The sequence below is a fragment of the Stigmatopora nigra genome, chromosome 19, assembly GCF_051989575.1.
Source record: "Stigmatopora nigra isolate UIUO_SnigA chromosome 19, RoL_Snig_1.1, whole genome shotgun sequence".
NCBI classification, from domain to species: domain Eukaryota; kingdom Metazoa; phylum Chordata; class Actinopteri; order Syngnathiformes; family Syngnathidae; genus Stigmatopora; species Stigmatopora nigra.
Window position 1 is genome coordinate 4,624,799 of NC_135526.1, and position 17,049 is coordinate 4,641,847.

The 17,049-nt window shown below is 37.8% G+C and overlaps 1 protein-coding gene across 16 annotated transcripts in view; it reads left to right on the top strand.

The window, feature by feature from the left end:
* Window positions 1-17,049, top strand: part of LOC144213122 (neurexin-2-like) — a 107,399-nt gene that overhangs the window by 73,927 nt on the left and 16,423 nt on the right. For 13 of the 16 annotated variants that reach the window (XM_077741397.1, XM_077741400.1, XM_077741406.1 and 10 more), the window contains one exon: window positions 14,754-14,935. In XM_077741397.1, coding sequence (XP_077597523.1) covers window positions 14,754-14,935 — 182 coding nt within the window. Of the gene's footprint in view, window positions 1-2,882; window positions 4,401-14,753; window positions 14,936-17,049 lie in introns of those variants that run through there. The other 3 variants (XM_077741402.1, XM_077741404.1, XM_077741403.1) reach the window with 2 other exon arrangements.

Here is a 17,049-nt window from a genome sequence, read left to right on the forward strand (position 1 = left end):
ATGTAGCAAATCAGTTGCCTTTTCTGGCCACTCTCTCATCCAACGAAGGAGATTAAGCACCACGTCGAGCTTGTTGTTGATCCAGTAACCTAGTCGCCGCATTCATCTTGCAATACAGCTCCCTATCTGACCTTCAACAGCCCTAGTAGAGGCTTCAATACTCCAATCTAAGGCCATACCGTCAGATTCGCCAGGACTCGATCTTCTGAGCTCACAGGCCAGCCCACAGGCACCTTCTTTTTCATTCATACTGTATAGGCAGAATAATACATAGTAATTTGAGTATTTTGTATTATACGCTGCTGATTGAACACTCCAAATTGCCCATAATGTGAGTGTGTGTGGAAATGATTGTTTGTCTAAATGTGCCCTGCGCTTGTACCCTTTCCACTGCCTGAAGTTAAGTGGAACAACTTAGAAGCCAATGCCCCACGCCCCCAGGTTCGGCACCCCCTTCCACGACCCTAATGAGGCAAAAGCGGTTCAAAAAATGAATGACTGTCAATCAAAATGTGTGTTGACTTTGGATTCAATAACATAAAATCCGCCTCTGCAAATGAATGTATTCTCGATTGATCATTAATCCACATTATTCACGTTTGTTATATGAGCTGATAAATTTGGTGCAGGCTCTTGTCATTCTAGAATGTGAAGCACGAAGCTTCCTCTGTTCTTTTTTGTTCAATCAGCGTCTCTGGCCCACAGTGCCCCACCTCCTCCTCGGCATGAGTAATAGCCTGCGTCGACTTCTTGTCAACGTGTGAGGTGTTGCCGCATGGCTCGCCTCTGTCCTCCTGTTTCCATGCGTGTCCTTTCAAACGACTAGGCAATCCCAAGCTGATATCTATATCGACCGTGATTTAGCTGATACAGCTGCAGTCCCTCCTTTGCCGCTCCCTTTGCAAGGCTGGACTCCGGCAGCTTCAATCCTCCTTCTTTTTCCTCCCCATTACGGCTCTATTGTCAATAATGGGTTCATCTCCAAGTGTCGGCGTTTTCCAATTCAACCTGTCGCCGCATTCCCGCCTCTAACATTGAAAGAAGTAAAGCCGGCTCCTAAAAAACTGTCTGGCTTTTTCTGAAGTCGAAATGCTCAGTGCTAAGGATATGTCCTGCATGGTTGAACAGGAAGAGAGCCGCTGAGCTGTAACTTGTGTATAGATAGGAGGTGAACATGACGGGAAAACATTGGCGCTAATTGATTAGTTGAGCACAAACAGTAAAGGCTTGGGGAGCACAATACCTTGAAATATTTACACTGTCACTAATGAGGCAGCAGTGGGAGTACATTTCTCTCCCTCAAGGTGGATCATATATTTTTCTCAATGCTGCTCTATAGGAATGAATGATTTGGGACAAATAGCCCAATGGAGTGTCTCTGTGAAATATGTGGTTGCCCTCCAACTTCTAACATAGCCAGCTCCACTACAAGATTTTGGAGTGTGACTGTAGAATTATTTTGGTTGTGAGACAGAGGTCATCGATCTTGGACTAGAAGCAGATGTACTTTGTCCCAAAGTGGTTCAAGGCAGAGCTCTCATGTTCTTTCATTGCAAAGAAGAACTATTTGTTTTCTATTGTTGCAATTTGTACGATTTAGAAATATATTTTTATTCATCTAGATCTTTCCATACACATTGGTTCATTGCTAGAATTTTGCAAGCTTATACACATAGGTTTGGAAACAAATTGTATTTTCCTTAACTGACATTAACAGTGATGTAGGACTTTATTGTTTACCTCTCATCGCTAGCTAGTACTTTTCCATCTTGTCCGCTTTCAGGCATTCATTTGCATAAGAAGTACATAAACGCCAGCTTGGCCATGGCTCGAAACTGTCTTTCGGAGAAGAAGTCTTCATTGTTCTCTTATTTGAGGCCCAGGCTCTTTTACAGTCAGAATTTGTGAAATAACTCTTTCCTGGCTTCTTGTTCAATTTACTTTACTAAGTCTTATTTTAATTTGCTATGAATTATCATCATTTCTTGTTCATTTAAGAGAAAATCAACTCACATGAAATCAAGCCCGTTTGAACATGATTATGCCGTGTTGGTTTTGCTTGGTTTGGTTTTTACTTGGGGCTACTATGGATTGTACCCGTCAAATTCCAAATGGCAGTATAAATAAATGGTATGACCAGAAATTGGAACGCTGGCAATACTTTTGATAAATGTAGCTTGGCCTACGTGACAGCTCAACCCTATTGCAGTTGTGACATTTTCAAATGAATCACATTGTTGTCTGTTCAATATCCTGACTGATATTTTAAAAATAACAATAAGCATCATCGTATTTTCTTAGTAAAGAAAATAATACAAAATAATAGCACAATCCTGACTAATGAATGAAGTCATTGAAAGGCACTACCACTTTTTCACTCATTGTTCAACTCCCCAAGCTATATATGAAATTTTCGTCGCATTGACAAAGCTGCGCATCCCCTAGGCTCCAATCATGTATCTTTTTTTTTTTTACTGCAGATGTTTACTGCACAAGAGTTGTATTCTAAGCTACATGGTATCAAATTGTCAAGTATATCTGCATCCATCACGCCAGCCTATTATAGCTCTCGGTGTTAACATTGTGTCCATATCACTGGCCTTGTGTTCGCTTCTGTAACAGCACTGACAGCTCACCTAAATCAAGCTCCTCCTCTGCAGTATGATTCCTGCGTGTTACTGCCAGGACCTGCGAGCTGTGTATTTATTCACACAACCCATTTCCTTGCTTCACTATCCACCCCACTACCCCCACTAGCACCCCTCCACCCAAACCACCCCCCTTCCTGCTTCACTCGCACTCATCCTTGGCCCCCACCCCCGGAGGGCCCCTCCCTCCTATGCTCGCAGACTCGCTTTTCAGACAAACACATACACACAAAATAACACACATGCTGACAGCAGTATGCCTCAAGTAGATGCTCTTGTGTGGCGTTGTTATTATTAGAACTCCAAAGTGTTGTTTTTGCCAAGCTTCGGGGCTGTCCCGGAGTTTGACGTAGATTCCCGATAATAGATCAATATATAGCTTCTTTTTTTTTCTTCTTTGCTTTTAATATTAACGTTTTTTTTTTTTGTTAGCGCGCTCTGTGTTTGGAGGAGACGCTTCTCGCTAGATATGCAAGGTTAAAAAGGAGGCAGTGCTGCAGATCTGCCGTAGCTGAGGTAACTGGAGAGGGAAGAGAAACAGTAGCACGAGAGGAATGCAGCAGTGATCTTGCTGCATGAGACTGAGCAGGTGGAGCACCAGAGGAGGACGGCGATATCCCGCCACATCTTTCGGAATTTCACCGCCGCATCCTCCAGCGGAAGGCGCCGAGGGACAGAGCTCATTTATTTATTTTTCCGGATTTTCCTCCCTTTACTGTGCCGCTGCAGATGTCGCTCGCTCTCTTGCTCCATCACCACCTCATCTAGCGCCCCGTCCCCTCCTCCTCCTCCTCCTCCATCCCAGCCTCCTCCCTCCCTTTTCTCCTTTGCCGTTCTCTTTCCCCGATCGCCGGCAAAAGGAGAACAAAAGTGCTGGTTCCCGCATCATCCCCAATCGCCCGCATCTTTTGCCGTCGCTATTATTTTTTATCCGCTCGTCCATTCGGCTTAGTGAAATGATCCGTTTTTCCACGGACGCTCGGAGTGGCTCTCGTCTTAGTGGGCATGCTCAGCTGCCCTCCAGCTCTACCTGTGGGCGATGGAGACTTTAATCGCACGTCGTATCTCGGCAAGCTTGGTGCTACTGCCTTCTTTCACGCCTAAATGTTGCTTAGACGGCGTGCCTCTTTAGTTGGATCCACCTCTCTTTTTATTTCCATTTGGATGTGCACCTTCACAACGCCTTGGATATCCCACCAAATGATCCCCCTGGATGCTTTTTAACGCAACGCCGAAAAAACACCTCGCTCTGGGAAAATGTTAAGATAAGTTTGTCAGCGGGCAGGCGAGCAGTCGGATTTGCGTTATTTCATTCACTTTGGGTTATTTTTATCGCACGTCGAAGGGATTTTTCTTTTGATTATTCGCTGCCAAGTCCCCCAAGTCAGCAAAAGGATTATAAACGCAATGTCCTCAATTCTCTGAGAAGAGCCGTGGTCCTCTAGCGGAACTCCGAAAAGGCCCAAACACGTTCCAGCGGTCAGTCTTCGGCCCATGTGGAAATGATGGGTGGACTCTCCGCAGCACCCTTTGGGAGGACCTGGGCCGAGTGGAGCCTAAGCATGGGTCTAAGTTACTGTTCCAGAGTGGCCCTCTGGCTCGCCTTGATTATAGTACTGCCTATCCAAACTGGAACGGCACGTGTCTCTTCTAGCCTCAGCACCACGCACCATGTCCACCATTTCCACAACAAGCATGGTACCGTTCCTATTGCCATCAACAGGATGCCCTTTCTTACCAGAGGGGGCCACGGTAAGACAAATTGAAAGAAATCACACCAATTTGGGGGGAAAAAAAACAAAAAAAACGTAGACAGTAATGGTTGGGTGTCGTCTACGTGCTGCAGCTTGTGCATCATTAAAAGCTCTGGAAGCACGTCAACGTCAGTCGTGTTTCCTCTTTTCAAAAGGATGCCGACAAACAGAATCAATGGAGACATGTTGTATTGTCACATCAGACGTGATTTGTGTGTTTGGGGGGAATCCAATTAAGGCAAAGTATGCTCTTTGTACGTCGAATGATGTTAAGAAATGACCTATCCTCTGCCATTAACATCAATCGTGTAACGCTTCTCAAAGCACTGAAACCGGAGCTCCTTTTTTATTGCACTTTGGAAGACGCCTTTCCTAATGCTCACTTTTATATCCTGTAAAATAGCACCCTGGTGAAAATGTATTTTTTTTCTTGCGGTAGTTTTGTCAACCCTTAAAAAAAAGGGGGGATCACAATGTGATGAATGACATCAGTCCTATTATTGTAGTCCAATGGTTTTGTATAGATTTTACAGGCGATGTGACGCTTGTGATCAAACAAACCTGTTTAAAAACACTTCAAAGAACTCACTGATAAATTTTCAATTAGCTTTATTGTAGAATTGCTGCTGCCTGCTTCATTTGAAGTACTGTACGTGCCCCACAGAGAAAAAAAAAAGCTTTAGTGCAACATAAATTCCTCCTCGCTCATCACAATGTTTTGTGGGCTGTTTGGCATTTTTCACAAGTGTGTATTATTGCAGGGAAATCATGACTGTTGAAATAGCTTAGCCTCTATAAAAGCAACATTTGGATTTGTTTCAAAATTGTAGTGCTCATAACTTTGAGGGTGTGTGTGGAGGATGTTACACTTAACAAGATGACAATGTATGAACATTTTCAGTTGTCACTCAAAACAGTGCTCGTTTTTATCATGAGGGGCTGTATAGAATACATGTGAATGAGCTTTTAAATGGCTAAAATTTCAAGGGCGGCCTTTTTTAAGTAAAGAGTACATTACTGTCAGTCACCATGGCCATTATTAGAAAGTGTTTTATTCTCTGTATGGGGAGAGCAGCGTTAACATCGCCACTGTCTGACAGTTTGATAGACGCTTTGCCGCACTAAAAGATCATGCAATAAGGCAGCTACCTCAAAATTCAATTTAAGTGCCTTTTCTACTTTTTTTTTCTCCTCCATTTTTGCTTGGGCCAAAAAACTCACATGGAATTAATAACAATTCCACTGGGCATAGGCTAGTACAATCTGCTGCCAGCCTTCACTTAATGTTTTCTATAAAGGTTAAAAGTCCATATCTTGCTGGTAATGGAAATATACTTTTCATTTGTCCAAAATGTGTGCTACCTGAGTGCACTGACAATAAAAAAAAGTCATTTGAGGAAGAGGCTAAATGGAGAATTTCTCGAATCAAGTGAACTCGAAGAGTTTTGTGTATCAGCAAAATTCGTGTGGACAAAAAAAAAAAATCAAACATTTCCCAATACAATTATGGCACAATAAGCAACAGGCAAAAGCCTATCTATTAAGAAATGTGTTCTGTATCCATTCCAGAACATTTTTCCCTTCCAGCATTTTACTTTCAGCTACGATCTTCATGAACATTCTGCCAAATTGCTTCTGGCATTTTAAGATATTTTATGTTTTCACTTTATATACGCCAAAGTCTTTCTCTAGTATTCTAAAACACTTTCCCCATAACATTCAAGATTAATACATCTTAGACACTGTTTATTGGTGTTGAAATTGATGCCCCCTGCAGTATAAAAGTTTGTCCTTGAAGTTAAAGCAACAAATATCTTCCATGTATTGTTGTCAAATTCCGTTCTTTACCATTTTATGTTCAGAAATGTTTTCTTGATTATTTTAACACATCATCTCAAACATTTGAAAATGCTTCTTCTCACATTTAAAAGTCTGTTGGATAGGCTGATATGCTTTTCTCACACATTTGAGGACGTCCTTCTGCACAACAATCCCGCTAATATTCCAAAATTAGCATTATAGAAGACTTCTCTCTAAACATTCAAGGACGTTTTTTTTTTCCCTCAAACATTCCAAAATCCTCTCTCTAACACAAACACTTCTCTTCTTGAATTCTAACACATTCTTTATTCCCTTGCTAGCAAGTAACACCTCAAAGAATAACCATCAAAATATCGCCAACATGAGAAAAACTCCAATGCAATAGTATAGTAGAGTTAAGGCATTTACCGACAATTTTTATGTAAAATTGGTATTCGGACAACGCCAAGTATTTTTACTGAATTTAATTTGGTTTCAAAAGATCATACATTTTAAAAAAATGGAAAAACTGCACTTCACTATAGTACTTCCGATTGAGATGACTTTACTTTGTTTTTATCAGAGAAAATAAATTAAAGTAGGGGAAGAAACAATAAAAAAGGAGATATTGTAATATACAAGAGGAATGAAAACAGCCTTTAAAATATTGAGGCCTTATTTATTCTAGCTCAAATTTAAATTACCTTATACTGACTTGCAAATGAATATCAGTGTAAAATATAAAAAAGAACAGAAGACTAAAATAAAAAAAACACAGGAATAAAATAGCACATTTGGCTTAATGGATAAGAAATCAGGCATAATCAATGTCACTGCTGCCTTGAAGAAAACCGATATTATAAATAAACAACCTTTTCACGAATGTGAATTGCTCTAGCGGCGCAACGACCCTTGAGGGTGAAATGAGTTTCTCCAAAGGAATATGAATGCTAAAAATCCATTGAGGAAAGCGCGTCTGTAAATTGGATAGAAAAGACTCAACAAGGTCATCACACCATCTTGTGGCGTTTGCTATCGGTTTTAATTGTGAACATCATGATGTTTGCTCTTCTAAAGGACGCCTCTTTATTTTCTGCTTTCGCTTTTATCATCGCTGCAAACCATTTAAACTTGTCCATGAATACTATCTGGAATGGTCATGAACACATGGATCTTATTCATGCTTTGCTGCAGGAATTTGATGTCAAGCCCTTAAATTAGAAGAATGGCAGCTATAATTGACTGCCAACTCCTCCCAGTTTAAATGGTTCATACGTCTTTCAGTGGCAGCAAAAAAACAGCAGGCAAAGGTAACAATTTACCTTTGTAACTTGCTAACTTTGTAGTCAAAGATGGAAAGCAGAGAAAGGTTGAAAGGATAGTTTTCGAGCTGCTTTTTGATGCCTGACAATCTGACTCTTGTATCATCAAAAAAGCCTTAAATTCCCACTTTCACGAGCTTGTACATAGTATTTGATGATTAAATCTTCTCAAACACAATCTACAAATAACTAGTCAAGCCTCACAAAGCTCCATGATTATTGAAATTGTACAATTGAAGTAATTGACCTAAGGGTTTGCCTCTGCATTGTAGAAACCAATGACACAGTCGAAGGTTGTTTTGCACTTTAGGCGATGTTGCCATCAGCTATGTTGCTACAGTTCATTGGGAATAATTCTTCATTGCCAACACATAATTTGTCACCTGATCAAAGACCTCTCCAGCAAAATATTTTAATCCAAACAACAGAATAGGCTACTAACCGGATTGTCCACTTTCTTCGATTGTGGACAATATATCTAGTTTACCACTTGGAAAAATACATAAAGGATTGTATCCCTAGTATTCAGGTTGAAACATTGGCCGCAACAGTAATGAAGCCTAACACTTACTCATTCTGACTTCCTGGTCAAAAGCAAAATGTGATTAAGAGTGTGTTTATTTTACAAAGAAAAGGACTTTGAGTTGTGGTCTAATGTCATCAAATTCAGTGAAGTACCTACTGAAATGTGTGTGGGACTTTAAATTGTGGTGTAAAAGGCTGTTATTGAATGTCATGGCAGACTAGTGACACTACCATCATCTGGCTTCAAGGGTTTTAAATATACAGTAGGTGCATTGCCTTGTCTCGAGAGGTCTCACATTTGCATAACGGAGGTCTACTCAGAGGTTGATCCATTACGACAGGAGGTTAACGGGATTGTCCTTTTGTTGAAAGACAAAAGGAGTATCCACGTCTGTAGCCTTTTGTTCATTCAAACCTGTCTGATGTACTCAGGAATGTACACAAAGTAGCAAAGGTTTGGAGATGTTTCCCATAGTCTCTTCGCAGTTATCCAAACAGACAACATTTTCAACCATTTTAACCCTTTTTTTTCTTTAACTATTATTTTTACTGCATGCATTTTTAAGCTATTTTCTCCGTTTAAGGATTCTTTTTCTTTTTTTTCTGGTACAGTGCATTATTTGGAATATTATGTTTGATGATAAAGCTTTTAACCATGCTCAAGTCTGAAAATATCCAACACAAATTCCAATGAAGTTGTGTTAAATATAACATTAAAAGCAGAATACTATGATTTGCAAAGCAATCTATGTTTAATTAAATACACTGTAGATATGAAATTTAATGTTTAAAATGATAGACTTCGTTTTTTGGGCAATCTTTTCATTTATGTTTAACTTGATTGGAATTGGTCTTATAAAGAAAAGGGTAGTTGTTAATATTTAATGGTTCAAGTTCCTTTATTCAATAAACTCCTTGTCATTCTTGATTAGCTGCAGACTGTATTAAAACGCTCCAAGTATCTTAGATTTAGACAAACCATTCAAGTGAAAGCTCATTTCGCATTTTTGTATGATCGTTAAAGATAATTCATTTTATTGATTGTCTTTACAGGAAATTGTCTCTTGCCGCAACCACATTTAAAGTCTAAGACCAAAAGAAAGCATTAAGATGCTGATAAAATACAGAAATACAAAACAATACAAATAGATACGGTAAATCTCTCACTTTCAAAGAGAATATTAGATCCAAAGGGATTTTTTCTTTCAATCTTGAGATAGAATCTCACAATTTTAACAGTTTTATGACAATACTCTCACTTGTTCACACTTTTAATGTAGGAATATGTTGTTCTGGTTACAGAGGCTTTTCTTTGAGGTTGTTTACTCATTCACTTTGAGATTTAAAAAGCCTCAATTTATGAAATCGTCCATGAACCCTGTCGCCATTTTCTCATTTTAACGCCATCATTTAAAGTGAATAGCATATGTGCTCTTAGTCAGGCTTTGGGCTGAACTATTCATTTTCATCATTTGACTTAGCCAAATTTAATAGAGCATGAAACAAGTGGGCTTCAAATGTCATAAGTCAGATGACAAAATCAGACTTAATATCGCTGGGTAATTCTCAGCCGCCGCAAGAAATGCTGACAGTTTTAGAGTTTAATGAGAATTTATATTCTTAATCAATCAGCTTGTTTGTTTATTTTTCTCTCCTATTAAATTATGCGGCGCTGTTTTTTTCTGCATAATGATTCAACAGTTTATCCTAAATTATTTTGTCATCCTTGCCCTGCTGGGGGGGTTTGGTGGGTTAATTAGGGGAAGTTTATCGACTTCTAAAATATCTCTTTAGAACATCATGTAGTCAGATCTGAAAATATTCACTTGCATCAAATATGAACACTATATTATAACTGAAGTGTGTTTCAGCGCAATTCTGCTGCAACCACTATAATTAAACTTTAATCGAATATGGTGTTAAATTTAGAGCTCATTGTCAGTGTCTGTCAAAACCAAGTTATTTTTTTAAGCGTTAATGTAGCATATTCAAAATCTATTGGATCTCAAATGTATATAAATCGAATTAAAAGACATTTAAACCTGTTATGGGAAAGCCAACATGACAATATGTTAATACATTGTGAAATATAACATCATTCTTGTGACTGTCAATATAAATCATTGACAAAGATGAGATACTAATTGTAGGAAATAAATGAGATATTTTAACCGATTAAATGGAATTTGATACATACCAATGTACGAAAGTAGCTGTTAAATTTCCCGACGTATTGAAGTTTCTAGGAATTATTAAAATGCTGTGTTGGTTTGTTTTTATGCCATGTTTATTTAGTGGGATTCATTATTCACGTGGTTCCTATACATAAATCATTTGTACAAGCCAGCACTCATTAATTTGAGCTGCAGGAATCATCCGGTTTTTTGTCAGCAAGCTCAGGTATTTTTTTTTTCCTTTTTCTTCTTTGCGTCAAAGAGTGAAGCGTGATGCAAATTACCACCAGCATGTGCAGCATATCGCTTATTGCCTTTTGTGTTGTACACTCAGTAGGCCGAGAGCACAAAGGAGAAAGGACGGAACGTTTTTGAGTGGGTAGTCAATCCAACGTGGCATAGAAAAACATCCATAATGTTACAGTGGGCGCGCACATAACCACCAAGACGTTGCAGCTGAGCCCGGTTTGCGGAATTATTTAGAGCGTGACGGCTCCTGTAAAATAGGAATGGATCTATCACTTGATGAATCTTGTGACCTGCATAACATATGTTGGCAAGAAAAGCCTATGTATATACTCGCACTCGGGATTGTGTTGGGCGCCTTTAGACCATGTTTCCATGTTTTTTTTCCTATTATATATATATATATATATATATATATATATATATATATATATATATATATATATATATATATATATATATATATATATATATATATATATATATATATATATATATATATATATATATATATATATATATATATATATATATATATATATATATATATATATATATATATATATATATATATATATATATATATATATATATATATATATATATATATATATATATATATATATATATATATATATATATATAAATATATATATATATATATATAAATATAAGAGGGTGAGAATACAGACACAGCAAAAGACATTTATATATATATTTTTATATATATATACATTTTTTTACATAAATAAGCACCTGGAAGGTACCCTATGATTGTTAGACATAAAACATTTTGATAGTGCATAAGAGAGAGCTGCTTTAAAAGCAAATATGTTATGTGCCCTGAGATGAGAAGCACCCTCCTGTGAAGTGAACAGCCATAAAAAAAATAAGAAAAAATAATGAGAGGTGTGTCATACAATGCAAGAAATGTACCTTTTATAGCAATACTAGTTTCATCAAGACTTGTTTATTGCTTAATTTAGTGGTTATTAAGTCACTGACGTTGTAGCTCCTGACTTTAGTGGACACAGCATGGGATCAATTCCCACTCAGTAGCAGTTTGATTGTGAGTGTGACTGTTTGTCTGTCTCTGCGTGTGTGCCCTCCGACTGACTGGCAACCAGTTTAGGGTGTACTACTCTGCCTTTTTGCTCCAAGTCTGCTGGGATAGCCTCCAGCATCCTGCGACCCTGACCACAATAAGCCATGTTCAAAATGAATGAATTATTCATTATCCAGTCCGCTTATCCTCACAAGGGTCCTATCCCAGCTAACATTGGGTTATAGGCAGGACACACCCTAAATTGGTTCACAGCCAATCGCAGGGCACATTGAGGGATGTGGAAGCTAACCGGAGTACCCGGAGAAAATCCACACTGACACAGGGAGAACTCCACACAGGAAGGCCAGAACCCACCCGAGATTGAATACTCAATCTCAGAACTATAGGGCAAATGTGCAATTAACTCGCCCACTGTGCCGTCTATTATTTGTTTAGTATACTATTAGCTAAATTGATGCACATCTATGGCAATTTAGGATAGGTAAAAAGAGATGCAACAATCAGGCTGGAGGGAGTCATGTTACGCTTTGCATTCTATGAGTTACTGTCTCTCCTGGTTCATTTATCACTTTTGAAATAGGTCTGAATGAAAATGATTAAGATGTTGTCTTCAAATTTCATATGTGCAATGGTCCATCAGTATAAATTCTGAGCAAGTGCTCCTCTGCCGTTGTTGTATCCATTCACTCTCTCTCAAAACCACTTATTCTGTGCATTCATTCCCATTTGTTACAATATATTAAAGGGAAGGTAGTCATTTACTGTGGAGTTGTTGTGACAATAAACAATAGGTTTGCTAAGGTATCTTTTAAACTACACGATTGATATTTGAGGTTAAACGTTCTATGTGGAATTCTGTCGTCGCCTTACAGGATTTAGTGCCACAATAAACAAGGGTGGATGTGTCTTTTGCAAATCAAGATAAACACTGATGTGTTAAATTAAAAGGTCTTCAAAATGGAGTAAGCATAGACTGGCTGAAATAGTTTGTGACAACTTTATAAGTAACGATGTGAAAAAATAATTATAAAAGCCTTTTTTGAACGATTCCTTTTATGTATTAGTCGAAATCTCCAGTCAACTTCCAATATCTGAAAGCCGTTGTACTGTCAAACTCAGTGACAAAATTGCAGTACTTTTTATGTATTCATGGAGGGAAGAGTTGTGAACTTTGAATGTCTTATTTTCATAAAATGATGCTTAAATGTGCTATTAATCGATGGGCATGTCGAAAAAATGAAAATGACCACACTAATGTATTTCTACAAGTGGATAAAACATATTTGGCACTCAAATCTGGCAGTAAAATGTCTATGGAGAGCAAATTAGCAGACTACAAAAATATGTGGCTCATTCTAGGTGTGAGATCTTCTATTAGGAATATTTTTAGAGGGGGTGGGTGGGGGTCAACAAGGTATCTGCGAAAAAAGACTAATATCTAATGTTACTATTAATTGAATTGAATTGAATGCTTTTACTGCCATTATGCAAGTATAATGAGATTTAGATATATTTTAATGATAAGTAAACAATCAAGAAATAGTCATAGAAAAAATAGGTGGACCATAAAGAGTTTTACATTGAGAGCATAGAAATAATTAAGACTCCATTATTTTTGCAGCCAAATACACAGTTATCACTTACATCAACAACATTAAGATTTCAAATTGAGATGATTACTTTACTGCCATAAATCGAAGTGAAGTGAAACTCAAGTGTTTCTCGCTGGCGCTGTAGTGAGTAATCACGAACATGGCTGGGTAGGAATGGGAGGTTATGTGAATAATTCACAGCAGTCTGAACAGAAAAAAAAAAAAAACGAAGAGTGACTTCAGTGAATAGAAAAGAGGGCAGAGTGGGGCCAGATGTAGATTACATTGAGTCCAAGAAAGAAAGCAATAGAGCTATCCTACTGCAACTCCATCATGTAACTAATGTCCTGGACTCACATTTGACTACAAATCCGTGATATTAATTAAGATTAGCCTGTTAAGAGAAAAGAAGAAAAGAAGGAAAGTCCCCGACAGTGTAAGAATCTGCCCTTTAATTAAATTCCAAGTGATATTCAAGCCTTTGGAGGTCTTTGAGTATCAGGCAGGAGTTAGCTGCTATCAATAAGAAACCTTTGTGGCAAGTGGTCATTACGCTCTGCTGAAGGCTACTTTCAAGTTTCATACGATAAATTCAGGCTCTATTGAAGTGTTTCTCTGTTTGCTTTAGTGTGTCACTTTTGAGGAATATCCACCTGATGGCCCCAAATGCTTGTTTTATGAGCTTTAAATAATAACACACATTTCCGTTGTACTTTTTGAGGTATTTGTCATGCCTATGGAGTGGCATTTTCACATCACACTGCAATGGCGAAGACATCTCTGTCACATTGTGTTTGCCTACAGCCCCTCAAATCCAGGCTCTTAAAGTGCATCACTCGCCCACTGCCCGCTCCATCCCCATTGCTCCATCCTCCTGAAAAATGATTTGAACTACTAGTGTTGTTCTTAAACTCTGGTTGAACTTTGTGGCTCTTTTTAGTAATTTTGAATATTTACATTTCTGCCCCATCAAACTAAAGTATATTTAGATGAGTCTCTTCCATCCATATCTTAATGTTGACAAAACAACCCTTTTCAGGTAAATATATATACAAATATATATCTACATATATATGTATATTGGAGAAAATTTAAGTCTTAAGTGCGCCTTATAGTCGTGAAAATACGGTATAAATATGTATATATACATATATATATAAAATAAAGAACATCAACTCCTCTTAATGGATCCCTGAATGCTACTTTTATTACCTTTATTTGCTGCTGTTATTTAAAAAAAAAACCTCATTAAAGCATGAACCTTGCATCTTTAATACTTTTGCTACAGTAATTGAATTTATTTCCAGTGATATTATCACATTACAACATGTCCTCAACGGAAGAATAACACCCTTCAGTGGTACTTTTTGCATAATGTATGCATAGATGGATTCACAGATTCACCTTGTAAAAGAACCGTGAGTCAGACATACTAATTTTCATCGTTTTGTGAGGTGTTGATTAAAAAAGATAATTATTTTTTTGTAATGGTAGACATTTTTTTTACATTTTCGAAAGCATCTCACCTCAAGTATTTGTCTTCAATTGTCAGACTGAAAGAACAAGTTAACCAAAAGGAAGGTGGTATAAAAAAGGGTTGCTTACATGTCTCTTTTTTTCACACAGCTGGAACAACATACATCTTCGGGAAAGGGGGCGCTCTCATCACATTCACATGGGCTCCTAATGAGCGGCCCAGCACCAGGGCCGACAGGCTCGCCGTGGGCTTCAGTAGCCTGCAAAAAGACGCCATTTTGGTGCGGGTGGAGAGCACCCACGGGCTCGGAGACTATCTTCAACTACACATAGTAAGTCCTTATATTTGTGTGATATTTTACCACATTGATGCTTTTTAAGTCGAGATATTTAATCTTTCAGTGTAGTCTCTCTCCACTGAAACCATCCTAAAATGTATGCCCTATGAACAAAAGTTGATGGAAGAAAAGGCATGATCACGCCATTAAATTAATAGACAAAAAAAGCCAATGTAGAATACTCATAACCCAAAAAAAACTATATATTTCCTCATCTTTTGTTTTTCTATCAAATGTCAAAAGCCAGGACAAAACAATAGTGCCAAAAAGAGTATAATCTATTCACTTGATAATACATTTTACATAAATACTGTTGTTTAGCTTGGCTTTAATGTATGACATTGACAAATATCATCCTTTAGAATCGAGTCATGAAAAAATGTACCATCACAAAGGGCTGGGGATTCTACGTGTGATGAGATATTATCATAAAATTCACCAGAAAAATTAAAGTTTCCTCTATAAGGAATGGAAACCATATTGGAAAGATTGTAAACTTGGCAATTTGTACAACACAAATCGATCTGGCTCTACAAGAGACACTCCAAAACGTTCTTTTGTTTGGCAAGTGACGTGAAGAAAACATGTCCTGGTTTGGAGACAGCAGCCAGAAAAAAAAGAAACAAAATTCTGTGCTCCTCCACCAACGATTTGCACGTTTATTAATTTCTCATCAGGTCAAGAACAGTGCCAAGTTGCACCACGTGTCAGTTATTGGCAAGGTGTTGAGTACTGACAAAAAAGGCAGTTAAAAAAAGTTCTCAGCCAGCTATGGGCAATAAGGAACCCTTCAATGGAGAAATGGAAAAATACCAAAACGACCAGTAGTCTGGATTTTTCTATGACTTTGAAGGAAGAACTTTCATTTTAAAAGATGAGGAAGCTGAGCAAGGGAATAAAGTCGATTTCAATCGCAAGGCCTATTTATTTTCATCTCTTTCCATAGCCCCAATTAATAAAATCCATCTGTATTCAATCCCATCTTCTATGGTCTGTCACTTTAAGCTTAATCACAATTGCAAAAATGACCACAACAAAGCAGCAGGGTTTCGATCGTGATAAAGTGTAACGTCTGTTGGTGAAACGGGCGACACTTCAGCAGCTGTCATCAAGTGAGTCTGTTCTGGAGGGAAATCAGCCTTTTTAGTACATAGCTGTGGGACAGATGTGGTGTGAAGAAAACCAGAAGAGAGAGCTGTCAAATGTCTGCTTGTGGTGTAATAATTAAAATCGCAGCTGCTTAATATGGCGTTCAGTCGAATGCATATTTCGGTATTTCTGTTATTGAAACCATTTCAGGCATTCATTGTATGTAAAGGTGCTAAGAAATACCACACCAAGTGACTTTAAAAAAATGACAGGAATGCAATCAAAAAAAGGCATAGGTAGATCCTAATTCGTCTTCCTCTCTCAGATGACTCCGCCCCGTTTGTGATGTCACAACCAGAATGTATCATCATGTGATGTCACAACCAGAATTGTTGGGGAAAAAAATTGTGGCTGTTCCATTATGTATTGTTTTAATTGGAATAACTATGAAATGGTTTAAGAAGTTTTAAAAAGAAATACAGTACTTCTCAGATACCTAATTTATTTGGCTGCGCTTTGATTTAAAACATGAATATTGCACCAAAAAATGCCATTCAACTAGAGTTGATGTTTTGCAAACAGATGCCTTTTTTCTTTTCCCTGGGATCAAGTCTCTTGTCACAGCTCCATGCACATGCTTACAGCTTGTAAGTGTCTTTTTTTTTCTCTTGAGGATGCCAACTTGTGCACAGATACTTTGACACATTGACACATTATTAAATGCTCAAGCAGAGAAGAAGCTCACAGAGTGTGCAGTTTCTCTGGCAAAGCGCTGAGATATAATGGATAGCATTCATATCTCTCATAAGACCAAGTCACTTTGGCCAATATGACTCAATTCAGGAGATAGAGTAAAATATATTGGACATTTACTATATATTAAATCCAATTGAACCCAGTAAAGTAAATAAATATAGGCATATATTATATATTATTATCAGTGATATATTGTCTTTTTTGACGTTAATTTTTATATAACTTCTGGAGTCTTTTATAAATCAGATTTTATGCCTATTCCA